Here is a 22111-nt window from a genome sequence, read left to right on the forward strand (position 1 = left end):
CCTACATATGTAGTAATTAGCAACCAGTAGCGAAAAGGTGAGCAAAAGTATCTCTTGTGAACGTGACACATGATTTTCAGAGGTTTATGCTGCATTAAAGTAAATTAGCACATATTACCAGGTAAGATAAACAAATAGATGGCAGTGTTTCCAAGGGCATGGCCTTCAGGACTCATTTCCCAAAGAGGTCTATGATTTACTGGGAGATAACTGCATCCTGCACACACCTGGGCATGCAACCAAGTGAGAGGGACAGGTTCCTGCACTATGGCCCTCAAAGGGCTCCTCTGAGCAGCAACAGCTACCTCTGTCCAAACCACCACATTTCTATGCATTAGCCTAACAACACAGGAAAGAGCAAGAGCCAGTGTGTTAACAGTGCCTCACACACCGAGACACTGCACACATGCAGAGCTCATTCAGGGATGCACAGGAAACTGATGTGACGAAAAACAAACCACAGCAGAACAAAATTTAAAAAATGTCCTAAAATGTGCATTTTATTTCATATCATTATACAATGTTTACATACAGGTATACTTTTAAGACTGCTCAAAGAAAGTGTGAAAAAAGTGAGGCAAGTATCAGTTTAGAAATTCCTCCCCTACCCCAAATCCCCACAAATAAAATACATTTTAACACAATCTCTTCCAAATGAATGTTTTTGTCCTGAATTTATTGAATCTTTCATTTCAACATGAAAAATACAATCGAATAAAAACTCAAGGTGAAATGCTGACCTACACTTCTGTATTGAGTTGCAAGAATACAATTTAAAACCTTCAGAAGCCTTCACTTTTCTCCATTGCTCATTTATCTTTGTTTTACTGAATTAGAAGGCACAGAAAGTCCAAATTCTCACAGATCAGTCAATCTCTGATAAAAATAAATTACTGCACTGGACAACTCCTAACTTGTCTGATATCAAACAAAAGATTTCAAGTAGAAACTTTTGTTCAAAATAGCACCATTTCCACCTGATCGCTCTTGAACAAGAATCATTCTTCTCACGTAAAAACTGTAGTTGGCACTTGAGGTGGGACACAGCCAGGATTCTCTGAAGACTAAGCATACCAAATTGCTGAACTCTCTACAAAGTGTAGGTAACATTTTTGTTGGGAAATGGCACGTTTAAAACCATAATGTAATGTTGCTGAACCCGCATACGGCTTGCCCAGTTTGGTGTTTCCCTGACCCCTGCTCGATAATTTAGCAGATGTTCTTGTGAGTGTGGTGAAACTAAAATAAAAACATGTTTATGGGGCTTCACGGCAAGCAGGTGTAAAAATAATAAAACAAATAGCGTGGTTGCTGCTAAGAAGGTTTTCACATGTTGTTTAACTCCAGTAAAGTTTGATCCAGCATCTGATGCATACTAAGGTTTTCTTCTTTGGCATGCGCCACTTTCTCTGTTGTGGGATTAGAAAATTAAAACATGAATAGCAGTTCTTTGAGGCATCAATTCTCACAACATGAAGGCGTGCAATCATCATTTCTCTCAGTGTTTAGAAAGTTAAGAAACGTGCATGCTCATAAATAACAATGTTTCCAGAAACACAACTAGAGAATTCCAAATTAATAAAACAGTAAGTAATGCAAGTTTAGAACTGTTTACAGCTGCATTTGTTAAGAAAATGCACTGCCAACAGAGACACAACATTCTGGAAGCTCTTTGCTTATAGGTATGTGAGATAGTAAGTGGTTTTTACTTTCATTTTTTGTTTTTTAAGTAGGCAATAAAGAAAATAAGTTCTTTGCAGATACATAATTAAAAGTTTCATAGAATTAAACACTAAGAACAAAAAAATAAAAACTATTATAGTTTTCAGTGACCTTTAAGAAATTTATTTCTTATTCTTTATTTCTTCTAGAAAATAAATAAACTTGAAGTTACTAGCCTTATATTGCATGCACGTAGGACAATCACTTAACACACACAGTTGATACAGTAAGTGAGCATAATGTTCTGGTGGTGCATCCTACTGGGATCCCAGAATAGTAACTACATACTATGCAAGCATACCTTTGAACTGATTTGGTATTGTCAGATGGAGCTCCCATTCTTTTTTTATTAAATACAAGCCAAATTCATAGTAAGGCAAAATTATTACATCAAAGTCTCCAGAAATAAAACAGCAGTAAGTATCCTTTAAATTAGTTTTGAAATACAGAAATATCAATTATAGTGAATATTTTTCTCTCACTGTGGTAAAAAATCTGAGGGCCAATTCATGTTGTTGGATAAACTGAGTGCATTTCAGCAACACAGGCTGTTACTTTCTGGATATTGTTAGCAAAATGCTGAAGCTCTTTTCTTAAGTGAAAAGAAGCTACTGTACAGCAGAAGGGCTTAGTGCTCCTCCAAAATAGGTGTGGAGACACATAATGAAAAGCCTCATCCAGAGAAAGCATTTCAATATTTTCCCAAGAGAAGCTGAGAATTTCATTAATTTACCAAAAAAATCAACAGCTAAAAAAAAAAATCAATTTCTAAATTTCTTGCTTATTTCTGCATTTACTGATTCATTCTTAAGGAAATTTGGAAGGTGTTTTCAAACAGGTTAACAATATAGCCACACTAAAGTTTAATCCTCATTCAATGCCAGCTTTAGTTCATTAGTTAGGCGACTGTTTTGTTCAAGTTGCTGGTAGAGTTGGTCTGTACAGGCAGCAAGCAGGTTAGAAGGGAAAAAAGAGGCAGAATGAAGACAGATTAGACAGAGAAAACAGTTAAATAAGAGTTAATAAAGAAACTGGTCACATGACAGACAGTTCAGTAACACAGAGAGAAACATTTTACCTCTGTTTCTAGAACTCTAGTCATTAAATAGCTACTCCAAGGAACAGCTATTGTACTGTACCAAGAACTGGCTAAGAATCCTGTTGTGGGGAACAGTGAGACACAAACTGGAATAGAAATGGAAGAACTGCAGCTTTATTCCTAGGAATACTAAGTCTTGCTTTAGTCCTCTGTACAGTGTGTGAAAGATTTGTTTTATGAGTGACATTTTTCTTTGCAAACTATTTAAGGTGTGGTGGAACCTCATCTGCCAGTAGAGAGAAAGCAATTGCACCACAGGCAGTGTAAGTAATAGCAGGAGAGATGTCAGTGGGCAACTATTACCAGGCCTGAGTCAGCCCAAACTCCTTTCCTAGGAAATCTGATGGGCTGAATGTTAATTTTGATAGGAAAATATACTTGTGTTACTAGAATCAATACATTTTAATACCTTTAAATTGCCAAGTTTTACTTCATGAGAAAACAGATTCACATTTGGTGAAAATGAAAAGGAAGGATGAACACCTTGCTCAAAAACAGCAAACAGAGAGGACAATTCATGTTGAAACATGAACAGCCACAGCCATGTTGTGACAGCACATTTAGTGAGAGCTGCTCTGCTGACTGAAAAAAATGTCCCACAATGGCTTTTGACTATTTTGTGTTCTCAAATTGTCCATATTCTCCTCAATAGCCTAATTGCACTCCTGACCTCTTGATCCCAGACTATTCCCCTACAGGAAATGACTGTTTCTGACTCTTTTTGACAAGCTGCCTAACAGCTTCCACAGGAATCCTCTTCCCCTGCAGGTACTGGACACAGCAAAGGCAAAGCTGTGCAGTGAGCTGGTCTGCAGGACATGCTTGTATGGTGAGCAACTCCTGCCAGCTTCCTCCTAGGGCAAACTCCCACAGCCAGCTCAGTAAAGCCAGGGCACATTTCACAGCTCTGATCTTGCACCAGTAACAAATGGATCTTGTCTCTCTCATCATGATAATGCCATCTATACGTGTAAAAAAGCCATCAAAACCTTAGAGAAACTAAAATTTCACTTTGTCTGGCAAAGCGCACGTATATAGTTGCTATTCAAAAATTAATCACGTGAACTTATGCTTACCATCATCACAGAAATCTCCTCTCTGACTGAGGCAGAGATTTACAGTATTTCTCAGCTTCCAAAACAACTAAATCCCACAGTAAAGCAGGGAAAGCCCTTCCCAAGTGTACAGTGAGCCCTTGATTCCCCATGGGCCGTGTGTCCATCTGTTCCAGAGACATTGCAGGAGCCCCAGCAGCCAAGCAGAGTTCTGGCTCTGTGCAGAGCCAGCAAAGCTGGCCCAGAGCCAGCCCTGTACTCCTGTGAAGAAGCCTCAGGCACAAGAACAGCCAGACATGGCAGCTACAATACCACAACTTGAGGCTGACAAGAGTGCTGAAGCACCCTGGAGCAGGGAACCACAACAGCTCCCTGGAGTGAAGATCAGTGCGGCAGAACCAGCCAGGAATTCTGCATGCAGCTACCTGGGAATCTACTGCACTGCCCACTTCCAGTACTCTGTCCACCAATCTGTCATCCTTCAGTGCAGAGCTGATCATGTGTGACTGACACAAAAGGCAAAATTTTAATACTGATGTTTAAAATCACCATGATAAAAATCGACAGGCCCCTAGAATGGATTTTGGGGATTTTTTGTTTACTTTTCTTAAGAAACACCAGTACTGCAAGGAATCGACTGGATAAAAAACTCTGCTAAAACAATGAACCAAAACACAATAGATTAGAGAAGTTGGAGTTGCTGTAGTGTAATTTACTCTAGCTCAGATGACAAGTTACAGCTGACCACATTCCTCCTGACTCTTGTATTTGTGAAGTCCTTAGCCTCAGTCATTTTACAAATGCTCATCCCATTATATTTGGTTAACTTTTATATATCCCATTCTATTTGGTAACCCTTCACACACAGCCACTTACTGTATGTCAGTTGAAGAGTAGTAAATTACTGAACTTTATTACTTGCACTATCTGTGATTGCTAACATATATCCTGTATTTGGGCTTCTTCTCCCAGCCAGCAACATTAGGATGTGTCATAGGTAGAAAAGTGGGGTACGCCAAAGTCATCCAAGGATGGCAGGCCAGGAAGGGAATGCATCCACTTGCAAGCCTTATTTGGAAAACAAATTTTGAGGAGGGGAGAAAATCTAGTTTAGACTGCACTGTTGAATAATCTTGAAGCTGACTTCACATTATTCTACAAGTTTAAAACTACAATTCAGCTATGGGATAATTAACTTTTGCTTTGGTGACTTAGGAATTTTAGCAATATATAGAGCTATGGCATCACCAGAAATCAATCTAGTTTTCACTTTCACATGAACTGGAAAATAACTTCTTTAACTGTGATGTAAATTAAGTTAAAATAAGGCAATAAACTCCCTAGTTGCAAATAATAATACAAACAAAGCACAAGATGTCAGTATTTAATGCCTCATCCTTAATTAGACAGTGACAAACCAGCTGAAGCCTGAAACCCATGATGTTCCACTCTGGAGCAGAGTAATTTCATTACTAGTATAATCATGAGAATTTTAATACTCCAGCTTTGAAATATTTCTCATGAGTCTCTAATTCAAACTCACAAGTCTGAACTAAGCACAAGTGGAAAGCTACCAAAACCTCCCCAATTAACTTCCAATATTACCATGCCACTCAAGAAAAAAACATTGTAAAAACCCCAATATTCTAGCAAGCATCATCTTTGCTGAAAAACTGATGTGTGAAAGAGGGAAAACTTTTTTCCAAGACACTTCAAGGATTATTTCATTTAAAGTTTTTGATGTTGCCTCTTTGAATCTGTCTCAAATATATAAGCTAATGAACAAACACGTTTAAAAAAAGATAAGAAATTTTCAGCATAAAGCTAGGAAAAGATTTCAGGCTTTAAAGTGAAAAATCTGGTTACATCAAGGATGTAACTGCTCTCTCAGCCAGGCTCCCATGAGCAAGTGACCCCAAGGAAGTAGTGTCCTTGCAAATTTTGTCCAAACAATAACAACTGGAAAAATTCCTATTACATCTATTTGTCATTTTATCTGCAGTAGAGTTTGAGAAAAACTAAGATAATAACTGATCAGTTTTCACACCATCCCACACACTGCACTCGCTGGCTTGGCATTGCCAATATTCAGGTAAAAGTGTTCTCAGCTAAAATATGAAAAGGCCAAAAAAATTAAATCCCTAAAAAGCATAAATTTTATTAATAACTAAAATAGTTATTTAAATAAGTAAAAGGCAAAGGAATAGCAAAAGGGATACAGCTGGGATATTTATTTTACATTGAGAACTGTAGTTTCTGTACAGCAGAGCACAAATAGAGCATGTTCTGAGACAGGTGATAGAGGAAGAGTCAACTAAGCTAGAAGACAGGACAATGAACCCATGAAACATCCAAAGCTTGGAAAGATGGTTTATCCAGCCCGATGAAGATGTCTTTGGAGAACTGAAGCAAAGAAAATTATCTGCATGAAAAGAAAAAGTGAGATAAGGTAGAAAATGAAAAAAGGTGCAGTAAAGACTTCCAAAAAAGCAGCAATGGCACAGCAAAGCCCAGCATGCTGAGATGACTATGCTAGAGAAGCAGCACACCATGCTGGGACTGGAATGATAGTCAGGTCCTCATGTACCAGTAGAGTACAATTTTAAATCTGTTTTTCACTTAGAAATATCCCAAATTGAAGAAATATTGTAATCTCTCTACATAGAGGAGCAAAAAAGAAATCCATTTGCTTGATAAGCCACTGAGCAAAACTGTATGTTCGGAAAGAATTTAAAAACAAAAATATCAAAGCATTCAAAGCAGGCAACATTAGACCTTTACTAAAATATTGGTAGAGAGAAGGAGGAAATGAACAGACATGGGGACAAAAAACATGAAGAAAAAAACATTTAAAATGGGAGTGCACACAAAATATGTTTCAAGCTCTAAGCAAACCTTATGTCTTGTTGAAAGCATGCTTGGGTTTCCAAAAGGGAATGCTGGGACTAAACATTGCACCTCCTAAGCACTTGAGAGCCACAGCTCTTCCCTTTCCCATGTCAGCTGCAGTGTTCATGCATGGGAAGATGGAGGCAGCACAGCTGACCTCTGTTCAGAGTCCATGGAACAAGAGTCAGTTTGTGTCAAACACTGCAGCGACGAGTCACACCTTACAGCTGCTGACTCTCCTACTTTCCTGCACTCTTTATTCTTCTCCTTATGACTAAAGTTGGTATTACCAAATTTTGCTGTATGCAAATAAAATTACTACTGCTATCCAGAAAATAATGCAGAAGCAACCTACAATTCAATTGTCACCTTCATGGGTTTAAATGACAAGGTACTTTAAATCCATTTCCACACATGTAATTTAGTGGTAACAGCTGAAATTTTCAGAGCAGTTACAGAAATTTAGATGAACACTTTCTACTGTCATTAATAGAGAATACAAATAAATCTAAATTTCTCTGACATTTTTGCAGGAACTTTGCCAGAGCAAAAACTGTGACAGCAGGCAAAGGAATACACTCTGAATGCAACATATACCACAGCAATTTTCTTTGGTAAAACAAACATGATGGGCCTGGTAGATAATGTCTGAACAGAGGTGAACTGGAAGGATAAACACAAAGAGGAGCTACAAGACACAAGGATGACAGACACAGAATCAAAGAGTAACACAAGTTTACAAAATCACCATGAGTATTTACCAGGCTTGGCACAACACTCACCCACACTTTGCCAGGGTAAAGCAATTGTTCATGGTATTTTGTACACCTATTCTCTCTAAAGGAAAGCATCTCCCACTACACTGGGAGCACCATTTCACAAGGCTGGTACTGAGCAATCAGGGAGGGAGGGAAGCAGGAGCAATCACAAGCTGGGAAGACATTTACATGGAAGTCATATCATTGAGAGCGTGGTCCAGCTCCTCACTGATGGCTTTGTACTTCAATTTCTGAGCATAGAGCTCATCTAATGTTCCCCCAGGGACGGCAGAGGTGTGCAAGGAAATGCAGCAGGATCATGGGATGAAAGGTGAAGGTGGTGGCATGGGGATACCATCCAGAAGCCATAGGAAAGGGGAAGAGTGCACAGAAAGAAGTACCATGACACACAAAATGAAACAAAATTAGAGAAGAATAAAATAAAGAAAATAGTGAACAGTTCTATGCAACAAGTTCATTAACTGCATTGCCAATGGGTCAACCTGAGATAGACAGAAAACCAAGAAAAGAAAGAGTACAAAAGAAGCAGTAATTCAAGTTTCACTGCCCTGGATTTTTGTTTTAATGCTTTTTTGTTTTACTTAGGAGGGGACACAGGACCTAGGGAGAAAATATCCAAAAATGGGGCTCCAGGAGGATGGAGCCACCCCTTTTTTAAACCACTCTGGTTTGCATAATGTCAAAGTCAGCTTACAGCAACTTTTATTCCTTCTAAGCACTTATCTTTCTTATCTGCTTCCTTCCTGAGTCAAGGATCATAATTTTTCAGCAGCTACTGAGGCATTTCATCACCTTCATGCAGAATCCACCCTGTCATGCCACACAATTTAGCTTCTTCAAATCCTACACTTAGTGTAACTCATCTAAATAGCAAGCTCCATGTAACTTCAAATTACAAAGTCCTACTGAATTATTTTCTCCAGAGGCAGGAAGCACATTCTACTACTTTGCTGCAGCTCTGATAGATTTATCCAAACCTTACAAACAAACCATCTTAAGTTAAATAAGCTGTCCTGATTATGTACACAATCCATTAGCTTTACCAAAACCCAAAAATTGGTCTGTGCCACAAAATGTCCCAATCCACACTTACCACAGTAATAAATTAGGTTAGCTTGCTACATTCCTAACTACTGCAAACATAATGCACTCTTCATCAGCTTTTTACTAAGATGATAATAGCAACACTTATAATCTGATCAACTGCCCTTTCCATATTTCCAAATAGAAGAATATAAAGCAAAAAAGTGGAAGGAGTCTTAAGAACATAAGAGAAAAAGTAACAGGCAAGAGCAAAACACTGTTCACCTGAAGCATTTAAGTTGTCAATACATTTCATTTGGAAAATATTTATGTATTTTATATATTTTTATATTAATATTTATATAAGTGAGACGAGTCAGCCCAATAGAATTGGGTATAAAAGAAACAACCACACAAGTGAAGAAGAAGACATATGCATTTCCACAGTAAATAGAAAAACAATCCTTGTACCTTCTAGGTCATCAATGCTCTTCTCCAGCTTGGTTACTGACCTCTCAGCAAACTCAGCACGGGTCTCAGCCTGAAGTCAGGACAAACACAGACTACTTTAGGAAACATACACAGACAGTACTTAGGAGTAGAGGAGAAAATTCAATTGAGGAAAAGAGTACAGTGAGTGGAGGCAAATAATGAGGTTAATATAAACTAATTTCTAGCAGAGATATTTAACACTGAACTGTTTCCAAAATGGTATGTTCATCCTTACAGAATCAAAGTAGTGTTTACAGTAAAAGACTCAAAGATGCAAAGGAAGATATATTGCAAAGAACAGCTCTAATTTTACCTCTTTCAGTTTGTCAGTCAGAACTTTGATCTCCTCCTCATACTTGTCTTCTTTCTGTGAGTACTGTAATTAGAAAGAGGATCACTGGTATTAGATGGGTATTCTAAATATACTAAAAAAGTCCCACATTTGAAAGTCTTGTAAATAGATTAGCTGTACACCAGAAATTGTTATAGGTAAAACAAAATTAACTCCACTTGGAAGGCTGTGGTAATGTGGTTTATTACAAGAACTTCCCTTGAGTTGCATTCAAGTGCAATATGGGGGGAACTCTGAGAAGAAATTAGCACCACAGTTTTAAAGAGGAATGTCTTTTGGAGAAATTTAACGGTTAGTACACAATGCCATTTTGAGGGACACTCTATAATTAACCTTAATCCTGTCAGAGTACTCAACAGAACATGTGGCCAAATAATACTGACGTATTTGGAACTACAAGATATACTATGGTCCATTAGAAGCCAAATACGAATTGAGTAGCAGATCCAAATGCCTCTGTTGACAACAGCCCTGAAGAAATGCTGCAAAGTGAGCAGCAAAGAAAACCCCATTGGCCAGATGACAATGTAAGGGGCACATTCTCACATAAGTCTCTAGCCTACCTTCTCAGCCTGAGCCTCCAGCGACTTCAGGTTGTTGGTCACAGTTTTCAATTCCTCTTCAAGCTCAGCACATTTGCTGTTATTTTGGAGGGAAGGCAGGAAAGAGGAGGATGGAAGATTCAGTCAAGCAAAAGAAACAGGAGAAAAGAGGGGGAAAAGATAGAGAAAAATGAAAACAATTACAGGGCAAAAGAACAGCCTCAAAAGCAGCTGATCTATCACAGATTGAAAGCAACTCTTTGTGATGCTGAATACCAGTTCAAGTGCACATTAAGACAATGACCAGACACAAATTTATCTACAGCTCTTGGCTTACACAGGAACATTTACAGAGCTTTCACACGTGAGACAGTTCAGCTTCTTTTGGCTGCACAGGAGATCAGTTTTAAAGATAAAAATCAATGAATAAATAAAAAAAGAGACCAAAGAAAACCACCAAAGCAAGATGCCAAGAGAGTAAAGAGCATAGCAAGGACTTGTTACTACTGAGTGAGCTAACCGGCTACAGAAGCTGAAACACTTGGGTTGCAGTTAAATCTAAAAACTGTTTATTAGTATCAGTACCTTATCCTCTGCAGCCATTAATGCTTTCAAGGTTTGATCCATTATTCTTAACTGTTCTTCCAGCTGTCGGACTTGGCTGTTAGTGAACACATGAAATGCACAAAAGCCATTCACAAAATCAGTGTGCAGGTACAGCATGCAGTGACAAAACACACACACACACATAGGAACACATTTACTTTGGAACTGACCATTTGTTTCAACAATTTCAGTTAAGAGCTTTGAGCTGAACACACAACGTGCTGCCAACATTTCATGCAGTTATAGCTCTCTTCTAGCACCTCACATACATCTCAGGGCAGTTCCACACTTACCTTTCTGATAGTTCAGCACGCTCCTCAGCACGCTCCAGGTCACTCTCAATGATCACCAGCTTACGAGCCACCTACAAGGACAGGCAAGGGACAATCAGGGATGTTATGTTGCTGCACTACACATCACCTGTTTCTAGAACTTACAAAGCAGGGGCCAGGCCTCTTCATTTTTTGATCAACACATGGGTTTTGATTACGTCGTATATTCATTATTCATTTGAGAGTTAGTTATCTTACATTTTTCAAGACCTCTCTTTCATCCACCAAAATGCCACTGAAAAATATTTCTATCCCTAAGAGCTTAGGGAATACTCTCAAACATTTTAGTGAAAGATCTAAGCACAGATATCCTGTCACCTTGTCCCCTGAGGTATCTGAATGCCTAATTTTCCTTTCACAGCTCTGAAGAGTGGTGTTTGTGATCTTTTGAACTTAAAAGGCAAAAGACAAAACCAAAAAGTACAGGCGCAGTCTAATGGGCTTTAGGAAGAGATGACCTGCACTCAAGAACAGACCTCTTCATATTTGCGGTCAGCCTCTTCAGCAATGTGCTTAGCCTCCTTAAGCTGGATCTCCTGAATTTCCATCTTCTCTTCATCCTTCTGGGCTCTATTTTCAATGACCTTCATTCCTCTGAAAAACGTGAAAAACAGGAAATACAACATTCAGGGCTTGCCAGGTTATCTCCAGGTCTAGTATTTGTGGTATGTGACTTTCAGACAGCTGTTTTCAGGTGAATGAAGCACATCAGACAGTTGAGTCTTCACACCATAGATTTAGTCCCCTGAACTAACAATTCAGAAGTTCAAGGAACAAAACATGTCTTAGGAAGGAAGAAAAAGTGGGATTTATTTAGCTCCTACTGTAGTTCTCCTGTAGAATTCCTTCTCATTTTAAATTTCAGGAAAAACTCATCTTATAGAAAGGTAAACAAAGGATGTTGTTTCTAAAGACCTAGTAAGACTGAAAACATCTGTGCTTTTACACTCAACAGCACATTACAACCCTTGCAGGACTAACAGGAATCATGTCTATGGGTCAGACTCCCCTGGGTTTTGCCATGTCAGAGCCCTAGAAGCTCTCTGTGCTCTCTAAAAGCAAAATTTAAATCCTTCATAACACAAAACACTGCGTGTTGCACATGTCTGATCCAAAATTACCTTAAATGTTTCAAAACACACTCTGAGTTTCTGGCACATTTCTTTTCAACAGACTGCATGTGGACACTGCTAGTGGCCTAGGAAAATTCCAGCCAGGATTCTTCCCAAGCTTTGCTTAGCTAGCTCAGAATCTTTCCCAAGCTGTGAACATTCTCAGCTCTGGGCTGTGATCCTTTCCCAGGAAAAATACTTTATCAGAGGTAGAAAAGAATTAATAACATAGATTAGCACCTGGTGTCCACCATGGGACAGTACATGGTGTACGTGCCATGGGGTATTTTTCCTATTGTCCAATAAGCTATTGTCTTGTCTGAGCTTTGTGGACTGTCCTATAAATACAGGTGGGATTTTCAAAAAAGTGCTTCTTCTGCCCAAGAAGAAATGTGTTACTATTATTCACCTTTCCTAGCGTGATAGTGACATCTGCATCCTTAGGAATGTAGAAATACACATGCAGAATGTGTGGGTTTCTTTCAGAATAAAAGATTCTATCACAGGTATAAAATACAATTGGAAGAAGAGAGAAGATCTTCCAAAGTCACAAATCTTGACTTCCTAACTTACATTATGGACTTCTGGAAATCTGAAGGAATTATCAGTCTCTTTCCTCTGCTCACCTTCATGGACCAATCTTGCCAACAGGAGAATCAAAGACTCTTCCAGCACCTCACTATTCTACAGGTCAGATTTTCTACCCACAACGAAAACAAGAATCACGCAACAGCACAAGAGTATCACAAGGAGTTGTCATCTAATAACAGAAGTCTGTGCAGGGCCAAGCAGTTTTCCCAGGATGCAGCATCAAAAGACCTACCACATTTAAATCTCATCTTAACAATTGAAAAAGAATCCAAGCCCAGATATTTTGGACATTTCTACAGACAAGCTGTAACTGAAGTCTATGTACAGAAACGAAGAGCAGATTACACACGTTCAGAGACCTAGGAGTGGTTTAATTGATTTCCACAACCCACACCCTGGCAATTATGATCTTTGTCATAAGGGTAACAGTCCATTCAGGCGTGGCTTCACCCACCTTTCACTCTCATCTGCAGCTTTCTCAGCCTCCTCCAGCTTCTGCAGGGCAGTAGCCAAGCGCTCCTGAGCACGATCCAACTCTTCCTCAACCAGCTGGATGCGTCTGTTCAGAGAAGCTACCTCACTCTCAGCCTAAGCACAGGAAGAACAGAAATTAATTGATTGTAAGGCCCACATCTTCCCTTATTCCATTACCTGCTAGTGCCACTTAACAGCACTTCTGTAATTTCTGACTTCATCCACTAAAAAGTCCATACACAGAGATATACATGATTGAATTGTGAAGTTATTGCTTAACAGAGGAAAAGTGATTAATGCTTGTTTTCAATGAAGCACATCAAGGACTGAACAACTGGTACTAGTAAGAACTGCACAGGAAGAATTATGCATCATTATCCAAATATTTTCAGTTACTGTATTTGCAGGCATTAATTACAGACCTCCCCTTTTTAAAATCAAATCAACACAAACTAATTACTCCATTCTTTCGTTACCCCAATTCCTTTATTTATGACCTTTCACCATGTTTTGTAAGAATCATCCTGACATTTCCTTGAGTTCCATAAGAGCAGTTCAGTGTAAACATGTAAAAACACACCTGGATCAGCATTTGCAATGAGACAGCTGACAGACAGGGAGTATGAGAACATTTAAGAAGTGCCCCAATACCCAGAAGTTTTGTTTACAGGCAAGCTGTGCAAGACTTGACAAAAAAGGCACCAGCAAGGGCTCTGGTACAGGCAGCTATCCCTTAAAACATCTCTTTTTTTTTTTTTTCCCCTTTTTCTCCCATAGTTCCATCCTCAATCTTCCCCTAAATTTGCCTTTCTTGAATTACCTGTTCACTTAACCTTCTGCACAACACTTGCAACTCATCTGCCTCTTATCATTACAAGCTATTACATGTTACAGCCTCAAACCTACACTTGCTTAAGTTGCCCAGTAAGTTCCAAAACAGCCATCTTGCAGCAACCTCATCATTAAACTTACCTTCTTTCAAAACTATATTAAGCACAACGTATATATAAAAGGGTAACTATTGTAAAAAGTTAATTACTTCAGAGAATAGCACTTAATTAGTACTGAAAACTAACATACATAATATATATGTGTGTATATATATATATAAGGAAGTACATTTCAGAATTTCCTATGATGTCTAGTTTCTAGTTGAGGGGAGAACCAACCCTCTGGTAAAAGTAGATACCAAAAGTATCAGTTTGGTACTTTTTCTTCTCTAACTAGAGGCAGCTGGATACAATTGTCCACAGCAAAGATTTTGCTGTACATAGCACAAGAAAGAATAACATACAGGTCGGACAAGTAGAACAACCCTTGACATAGAAGTAAGGATTCCAGCTACAATGACTGAAATTAGCACATAAACAGGGAAGCAATTATACCTTTGAACATTAATATGCATTGGTAGTGAACCCATAGAAACAGGAGGAGAAGAGACTTCATCCTTGGAGATTCACATTAATCCAAATATAAAACACTTAGCTATGCAATCATGCAGTAGCATTCGAAACATGTGGGTTTGGACTTCTGGCTTTAGAACAGTAAGAATTTGAACTTCCACATTTAGGAAAGAAAATTACCTGTCGTAAAAGCTATCCTAGGGAAATTTGTTAAAAGTTAATCATTATGACGTCAAGACTCCTCGTCATGATAAGAGCATAAAATGTGCTTCAAAAACACAGGGTGACTAAAGTTCAAGTTTTCACTTCCTGCTCCAGTAACTCACTAAGGATTTACCAACCAGCCTTATATGGCTCCAGTTATTCTTCTGCAGAGCAGGACTTCTCTCCTTATATGGCAAGGAAGGAAAAAACCCCAGTGACATTCGGGGCACTCCCACTGCTACCACACAAACATAACCTGCGTTTCTGCTGTGGCACTTACCACATATTTTTACAATGACTGATGACATGGATAAGTTACCACTGGCTGTTAATTACCACCATTATGAGGGAGATTCTGTTTTCCAGGAGGAGGAAAAAAAATGCATTTTGAAAAAGTAATTACCGACAGCCCCTTGAGATGTATGTACTCAAAACAGAAGAGTCTCTTTTAAGGGAATGGCTGCTAATCACAGCCTTGAAGCTTTTAACAATCTGGTTTAACAATCAAAAGCTGGAGGCTGTGCTATGTTTTGGCCACAGCTGTAGATTTTTGTTGTTTGCATATCTGTACCTTGCACAGGAAGGAAAAAACCCTCATGTAACAACAGCTGGTCACATGCCATACATGTAAGGCATTTGCTCTGAGGGAAGGGGCAGATTCACACCTCAGCTCATTTGCTGCAGTGCTCTCAGCCTCCCTCTTCAAGCATGCAGAAATACAGCTGCAACAGTAAAACCCCTACCTGCAGCCAGCACTGCAGAAAAAGCACATGTCTACATGTGCCTGGGAGTTCAGTTTTCAGCCTTTATTCAACCCAGCACTGACCCCTCCACACAAAAATTTAAATACCATGTAAATGTACTCTGCAGAATTCCACATCATCCACATAAACCAACTCCAGGGAAGAGACAAACATTAACCTTCAGGGTCCCAAGCCTTATTGCAATGTAGCTGAACTCTTAAGGGAAGACTTCACCAGAAGGCTGTAATCACTCCTCCAGCACTATTTCTTTTGCCACAAAAGTTAAGAGCAAAGCTTCCCTTTTCAATAGACATTCCTTAATTTATTATTCAGAATAATACATGTTACTAAAAGTAGGGATATTTGTGTCCTTTAGTCCACAAAGCTTAGAAAGCAAGTACAAGTTTTTTTAAAACCAGAAACCCTTATGAAATGACTTATGGTTTTTCACTGAAAAAAAAACCTAGGTATGCCAGGTGATCTGCAAGAATGCAACAGTTAAAGAAGCACAAGTAGCCATATTTTGCTCCATAAGGAAGTTCACCTGCAAGTAAGCAGGAGGCTCTTCCTTTGAACTCACTGCCCCAAATCTGCAGAAAGGCCCATAGTGTAAGGGAATCAAATAATCACCACTTTTTCTATTGTAATAAACATTACACAAGAGCTTTGTTCTTTTGCTTTGCCTTCATGCAACCACTGAAGACACTGAAATTGCCTCAAAGAACACTACCCATTTTACAGCAGGAAACATTAAGCTACAGCTGCTAGAACTCCCAAAGGTCAGTGATAAGATAAAGAAAAGCCCTATCATGTTGTGGGGGTTTTTTTGTGATTGCCGCCCATAATTACATCTCTCTGCTATGTAAGCCTATGCTGTTCACACCTGATCTTGCCTCTGCCTAAAACCAAGCCGACTGTTCCTTTCCCCTCTTGGCGAGGGGATGTGTTGATGAACACACACTAGAGATGCACATCGACTGGGGCTGTCGGCTCACACTGGGGAGGTACTGCCAGGTACCATGGGCTAGCTCAGGTTCAGCCTTACATACTTGCCAAGAGTCTCCATGCTGACTTCCCACAGATGAACTCGTCTGGACGGGATAACAGAACTAGGCCTTGTGATGGGGCGGAACCCCAAAAACCTTGCTCATAGCTTAATACAAAACAAGTAATCGCAAACATCTCGCTATGTTCAACCTCATACAAGCTCGGGGTTTTGCTGTTGGCTAGCACACCCAGTGCGCACCGCACCTGGGCCCGGCCCAGGCAGCACTCGGGTTACCCAGCGGGGAGCGCAGCACTGCGGCCCAGCGGCCCGCAGGTAACACCCATCCTGAGGGACACGGCGGCCAAGGGAGCGGCCTCCCCCTCCGCCGGCCGGGGAAACTCGCGGGGCAGCCGCGCCCCGGGACCCGCGCCCCCAGCCCCGGCTCGAGGGGCAGCCCTACCTCCTCCCGCAACGCCCGCTCCTGGTCCACCTCCCGCTGCAGCCGTCCCGCCCGCTCCTCAGCGGCGTCCGCCTGCTCCTGCAGGCTGCGAATCTTCCTGCGCACGGCCTCGAGCGAGCTCATCGCCGCCATGCCCGCACCTCGCCCAGCCCGCACCGCCTCCCTCCACCCGCCGCAGCCCCGGAAGTCCCCCCGCGCCTCAGCGCTCCGGGGCGGGGCTGCGCGACCGGGCTGGGAGCGGGGCGGGGATGGAGGATGGAGGATGGTCCTGCCGTCCTGAGGATGGGCCGGCCCTGAACCGGCATGGGCCAGTCGTGGCACTGAATGGGCCGGCCCTGGGCCGGTCCGACCGGGGATGGGATGGGCCGCTCCTGCCCGGGGCTGGGCCGATGGTGGCCGGGGCTGGGCGGATGGTGGCCGGGGCTGGGCGGATGGTGGCCGGGGCTGGGCCGATGGTGGCCGGGGCTGGGCCGCTCCTGCCGGGGCTGGGCGGATGGTGGCCGGGGCTGGGCGGATGGTGGCCGGGGCTGGGCCGCTCCTGCCGGGGCTGGGCCGCTCCTGCCCAGGGCTGGGCCGCTCCTGCCCAGGGCTGGGCCGCTCGTGCCCGCAGCGCGGCCGTGCCCGCTGGATGTGCCGGGCCAGCAGCGCCGCCTCGCGGCACGGCACAGCACGGCAGGTCCGGACCGGACCCAGGGCCAGCACCCACCTTCCCCCCGCAAACGGCCCCTTAGGAGCGTCATAAAGTGACATCAACCAGCCCGCCAGATGCTGGTGCACCCGGCCTGGCTCCTGAGACACGGGGAGGGGAGGGGGGCTCCGGGATGTGCCTGGTTTTTGGGACATGAGTCATACCGGACAGGTAAGATTTTCTCGTCCCAGTGAAAGGCGTGTCCACCCCAGCGAGCCGACACACCCTCCCTGCCTCTGCCCTTTTCTTAAGGCTTGGAACTATCCAAACGAATAAGGGAAATACTGAGTCAGCTGCAATGCCCCAAATATATACTCTGCATTGCCAAAAAATTAAATACGTCCTTAAACTGTCAGACATATTCCATGCATACAAATAAATAAGGCATTTACCTCGATGAAAACAAGGCAGACACTCTCCTACCCTCGACCTGAGGGAAGACTGCAAATAAAATTGCCTTCAACTAGTTTCCAAATACTGTTTTCCAGAAGGGGAAGGTGGCACGGGGATCAGTTAGGTAGATCCTTAGTTTCAGAACAGGCATCTAGTAGCATTTCTCCTGCCTTCATCCTAGGGAAGCTATTTCCAAATAGTCTGCATACTTTTCCATATAAGGAGTATCTCCCCTGAATCTATATGTGGTTCCTTTGAACAAACTGAATCGATGTCCTGCTAGGAAGCTGCCTTTCCTATGGCAGCCATGCACAGAGCAGACATCTGATCCACATTATATACAGGTCCCTCTCCCCTGCTCCTTTGAACACTTCTGTTTGTGAAGCTCCTGGGTTCTCTTTCAAAGCTATGTAAGTTTACTGCCATACTGAAGCTAAACCTTTTTTTTTTAATCCTTTATTCCTTTTAGAAGTAAAATAAGATAAAAGCATGTTGCCTTTCATGCAAAGTTGCTGTGTGTAACATTTTCGTTTCTGGAAGTATCCTTCCTCCTCCTGAAATGCTATGCTTTCTTTCTTTCTGTATGGCAAGTCCTTTTCATTATGGCTTTGAGGCTGACTTTTAAAGCTGAGCTATAGGAAAAGGAGGGTCATTGCTTTGGAAATACTGTAGTTTCATCCAATCCTGTAATTTAGACCTGAGATTTACTCAAGGAGAATTAAATTGTCCAACAGCAGCAATAGAGACCAGGACCTTAACTGCACAGACTTACATACTCTTATGGTTCCATGCATGCGATCCATTAAATGCATGTCAGGGACAGACAGGTGGGTGGGATGAGGGCCTGGGAGAGGCACAAGCTCTTGACTTATTACCATATAAAGTGCTGAGCTATATATATCTCTCAGCTTGCTCCCAGGATCCCTGTCCTCTGAACTTGCAGAACTAGCAAGTCTCATCTTCCGGACAATTTTTTGTCACACAAGAGCGAACTTTTCTTTGACAAGTGAAGCAGTTCCACTGACTTCCAAGAAAAAAAAAAAAAAGAAAAAGAAGGAGGAGAGGACCTTTTATCTCAGGGACCAGTGAGCTAAACCAGTATCTACCAGCAGTTCTGACACAAGCATGCCTAGCAACACCTCTACTGCAAACAGAACTAGCACAGAACTAGCAGCCCTGGCTCTTCTGGATCTCCCTCACCTGTACCTGTACTCATTATTAACTCTCTGCTTCTGTTCCACTATCAAGACAGTGTTGTTCCAGCCTGAGCAATTTTACCCATCACCTGAATAGATAAACCATTTCTTTACTTTCATATCTAGAGTTGCAAGTACACATGAAAAGCACATGTCAAGTGAGCAGAAACCCAAACAGATGCCTCTGATAGTGTGCAAACCCCATGCAGGGAGGCAGTGCTGTGTTTTTCACCTCCCTGTCCAGGAGGGGCCTGGACCCTGCCTTCAGCAAAGCTTTGCAGTGCTGCTGAGTAGGAGTCCAGGCTGTCCTGAGCAGAGGGAGTGTGTGATTTCTCTATCAGGCTTGTGGTGAAAGGGATGTGGTAACTTACATCTGTGGCCTTTTTGTCAGCCAGTTCCAACTTTTCCTGTGCATCTTTAAGGGACTCGGAGTATTTGTCCAGCTCATCCTCAGTGGCCTTCAGCTTCTTTTGTAGAGCAACCAGCTCATCCTCCAGCTGTGATATGGGTGGAAAGTGGTGGAGAGGGGAGGGCGGGCAGGAAAAGGTGCAGCAGGCAGCGTGATCGTGCAAACGGAGAGGTGTGAGTGCAGAAGAGACAGAAAAGGACAGACAGAGAGAGAAAGAAGGAGAGACAGTTAGATCCTCTTTGCTTGCAGCAAGTCACGATACCTTGGCAGCATTCTCCTCTGCGGAGAGGAGGCTGTCCTCAGACTTGTGTAGCTCTTCCAGCACTTGGTCCCTTGAATCCTCCGTCACACGCAATTGCTTTTCCAATTGCACAATGTCATCCTCTAACTAGGTGCACAAGAGGAAATATAACATACAAATATGTTTCTCCCTTGGCTTAGAAAACTTTCTCCCTTCTTCTTCAGGATCTCCCGGAAACGTGCAAACAATGCATCCCTTCCCTGAATCGAATAAAGCCCCAGGTGTAAATCAGGGGGGTTGGAAAAGGACAAAAAAGTGGGGCATGCGTCCGGAGAAGGGCGGGAGGGCAGCTGGAATTGGACACATCTGCTGAGTGATGCTGGAGTGGGTGAACACAGCTTTAACTATCCTTTGCCAAATCGCTGCACATCTGTCCAGTGCTAACCAGGTGTTCTGTGCAGCCTCTCTAAGCTCTCTGTCCCTCTGTGACAAAGGCACAGAGGTCATGCAGCTGTCCCAGGGTGCTGCTCCCCAGCTGAAATGGTGGGGACGGGGGAAGGACCTTCTGCCGCGCCCCTGGGAACTTGCAGCCAGCGGCCGCCAGGCAGAAGCTCTGCCTCAGGGAAAGTTCAACCAGTTCTGCAGGGGCGCGGGGGTGGGATATAACAAAGTACGGTGAGGGGGGGAAGAAGAGGGGAGGAGGAAAAAAAAAAAAAAAAAAAAAAAGAGTATAGTCTGGAAGGATTTGCGCCCCGGCGCTGGCTGCGCCTGGGCCCTCGGTGCAGACCTGTTTGCTTCTCTCCTCCGCTGCCTTCTTGTCCGCTTCGGCTTGTTCGGCTCTGTCCAAGGCGTTCTCCTTGTCCAGCTTCAGCATCTGCATCTTCTTCTTGATGGCATCCATGGTGGCGGTGGGCTAGGGCGCGTCCCCGCGCGAACTGCTTCCGAAAGAAAAACTTGAGAAGTTGCGGGACAGCCCCGAGTCCGGACACAGGCCCCGGGGAGCGGAGCTGCGGGGCGGCGGGGTTGATCCGTTCGTGACCGGGCGCCGGCCGAATGCAAGCGGCGGGCAGGGAGCGCCTCACAGATATGTACTTTCCCAGGGGGCTGACTGCATTCCTCAAGACATCCAATACTTTTTTGGAAAGGGCTTTTTTTTTTCCCCTCCCTCCTTCCCTCCCTCCTTCCTTCCCTCCCTCCTCTTTTGGTCCCTACCCCTTTCCCTCTCTCACTGCCCCCGGGATTTTTTGGGAGGCACAGCCTTCCCATTCGCTGCCGCCTGCCATTTGACCGCAAATATGACTATATATGGGATGCGATGAGCGAGGTAAGGCGGGGGAGCAATTTGTTCCCATTTCCAAATAGGCAGAACGGGACATTTCGTTGCTACTCCTGGGAGAAAAAAAAAAAAAAAAAAAAAAGGCACCAAGCCAGAGCGAGGGGAGCAGAGGAGACGGGCGCGAAGGCTGCGAGCAGGGAGTCTGGGTGACACCAGTCCCGTGCTGGAGCCGTCCCCAGCCGTGGAAATCAATCTGTTGTACAGCAGGAGGGTGGCGGAGCCCATCGCATCAGGCGGCAGGGGATCGCGGGGCTGCGGGGCACGGGGCAGTAAGGGGTTAATCCGTGCACGTACGGAATGACTGCGCTCGGAGACCTTCCCCCGGCAGCCACAGGAGAGGAGGAGGGGGCAACTCTACTCGACAGCCAAATGCAGGCGGCGGGGCGCTGCACCGGCCCTTGCAGCGTGGAGCACGGAGCCCAGACTTGGCGGCGAGATCCGGGCAGGGCCGGGCTTCCGCCGGGACCCACAGCGAGGGAGAGGCTGCGGTGCCACCCTGATCCCCGAGCAGTGCCGGGGCAGAGGTGCCAGCGGTGCCTGTGCTTCCACAGTGACCGCTCTCCTCGGCACCACCTGGCCCTGCAGAGACGTGCCCCGGTACTGCACACTTACAGGGCGCAAAGAGTGAAGGGGAAAGGCGGGTGAGCCCCACTGCGAACCTCAACGGGAACAGCAGTGGGGCCGTGCCCTGCCGGGGCTATCCAGAGCTGTGAGGGATGGAGCCCAGGAAAAGCTGGGGCAGGGAAACTAGCCACAGAGGTGACTTGCAACCTTTCGTAATGGCAGCGAGGGACAGCAGCAGATAGACAATTAACAAAATTACATATAATTAAGTGGAAACCTATTTAATTCACTTCTGGCATGTCTCTGAGTCTCATCAGCAGAGTGAGCAAGACACAACATGTTGTCCTCAGGACACACGCTCCCTTGTACCGTGTAGAAGGTACAGGGGATGTGCATGACTCCCACAGGATGTGGGTTG

At 43.4% G+C, this 22111-nt stretch overlaps 1 protein-coding gene across 21 annotated transcripts; it reads right to left on the bottom strand.

Moving 5' to 3' along the window:
• Window positions 1-473: 473 nt before the first annotated feature.
• TPM1 (tropomyosin 1) lies at window positions 474-20909 on the bottom strand. Of its 21 annotated transcripts, none has more exons than XM_033070384.2 (10): window positions 20581-20891; window positions 19815-19940; window positions 19515-19640; window positions 13049-13182; window positions 11368-11485; window positions 10853-10923; window positions 9975-10050; window positions 9373-9435; window positions 9039-9108; window positions 474-1409 (listed from the first exon to the last, which is right to left on the bottom strand). In XM_033070384.2, the coding sequence occupies exons 1-10, from the start codon at window positions 20692-20694 to the stop codon at window positions 1327-1329; spliced, it is 981 nt and encodes a 326-aa protein (XP_032926275.1). In that variant the 5' UTR covers window positions 20695-20891; the 3' UTR covers window positions 474-1326. The 21 variants fall into 21 exon arrangements, with proteins under 21 accessions (XP_032926275.1, XP_032926259.1, XP_032926267.1 ...); XM_033070371.2 differs by lacking the exons at window positions 474-1409; window positions 19815-19940 and adding exons at window positions 6093-6298; window positions 7713-7791 and having other exon boundaries at window positions 20581-20901; XM_033070368.1 differs by lacking the exon at window positions 19815-19940 and having other exon boundaries at window positions 20581-20901.
• Window positions 20910-22111: the final 1202 nt, after the last annotated feature.

This window comes from Catharus ustulatus, chromosome 12 (genome assembly GCF_009819885.2).
Source record: "Catharus ustulatus isolate bCatUst1 chromosome 12, bCatUst1.pri.v2, whole genome shotgun sequence".
NCBI lineage: Eukaryota > Metazoa > Chordata > Aves > Passeriformes > Turdidae > Catharus > Catharus ustulatus.

Coding starts and splice junctions, on each gene's coding strand:
- TPM1 (XM_033070365.2), bottom strand. CDS start 20,694: ATGGATGCCATCAAGAAGAAGATGCAGATGCTGAAGCTGGACAAGGAG. Junction 13,183..19,514: donor CTGACAAAAAGGCCACAGAT/GTAAGTTACCAC, acceptor TCCTGTGCTTAG/GCTGAGAGTGAGGTAGCTTC. Junction 9,109..9,372: donor TGACTGACAAACTGAAAGAG/GTAAAATTAGAG, acceptor TCCTGACTTCAG/GCTGAGACCCGTGCTGAGTT.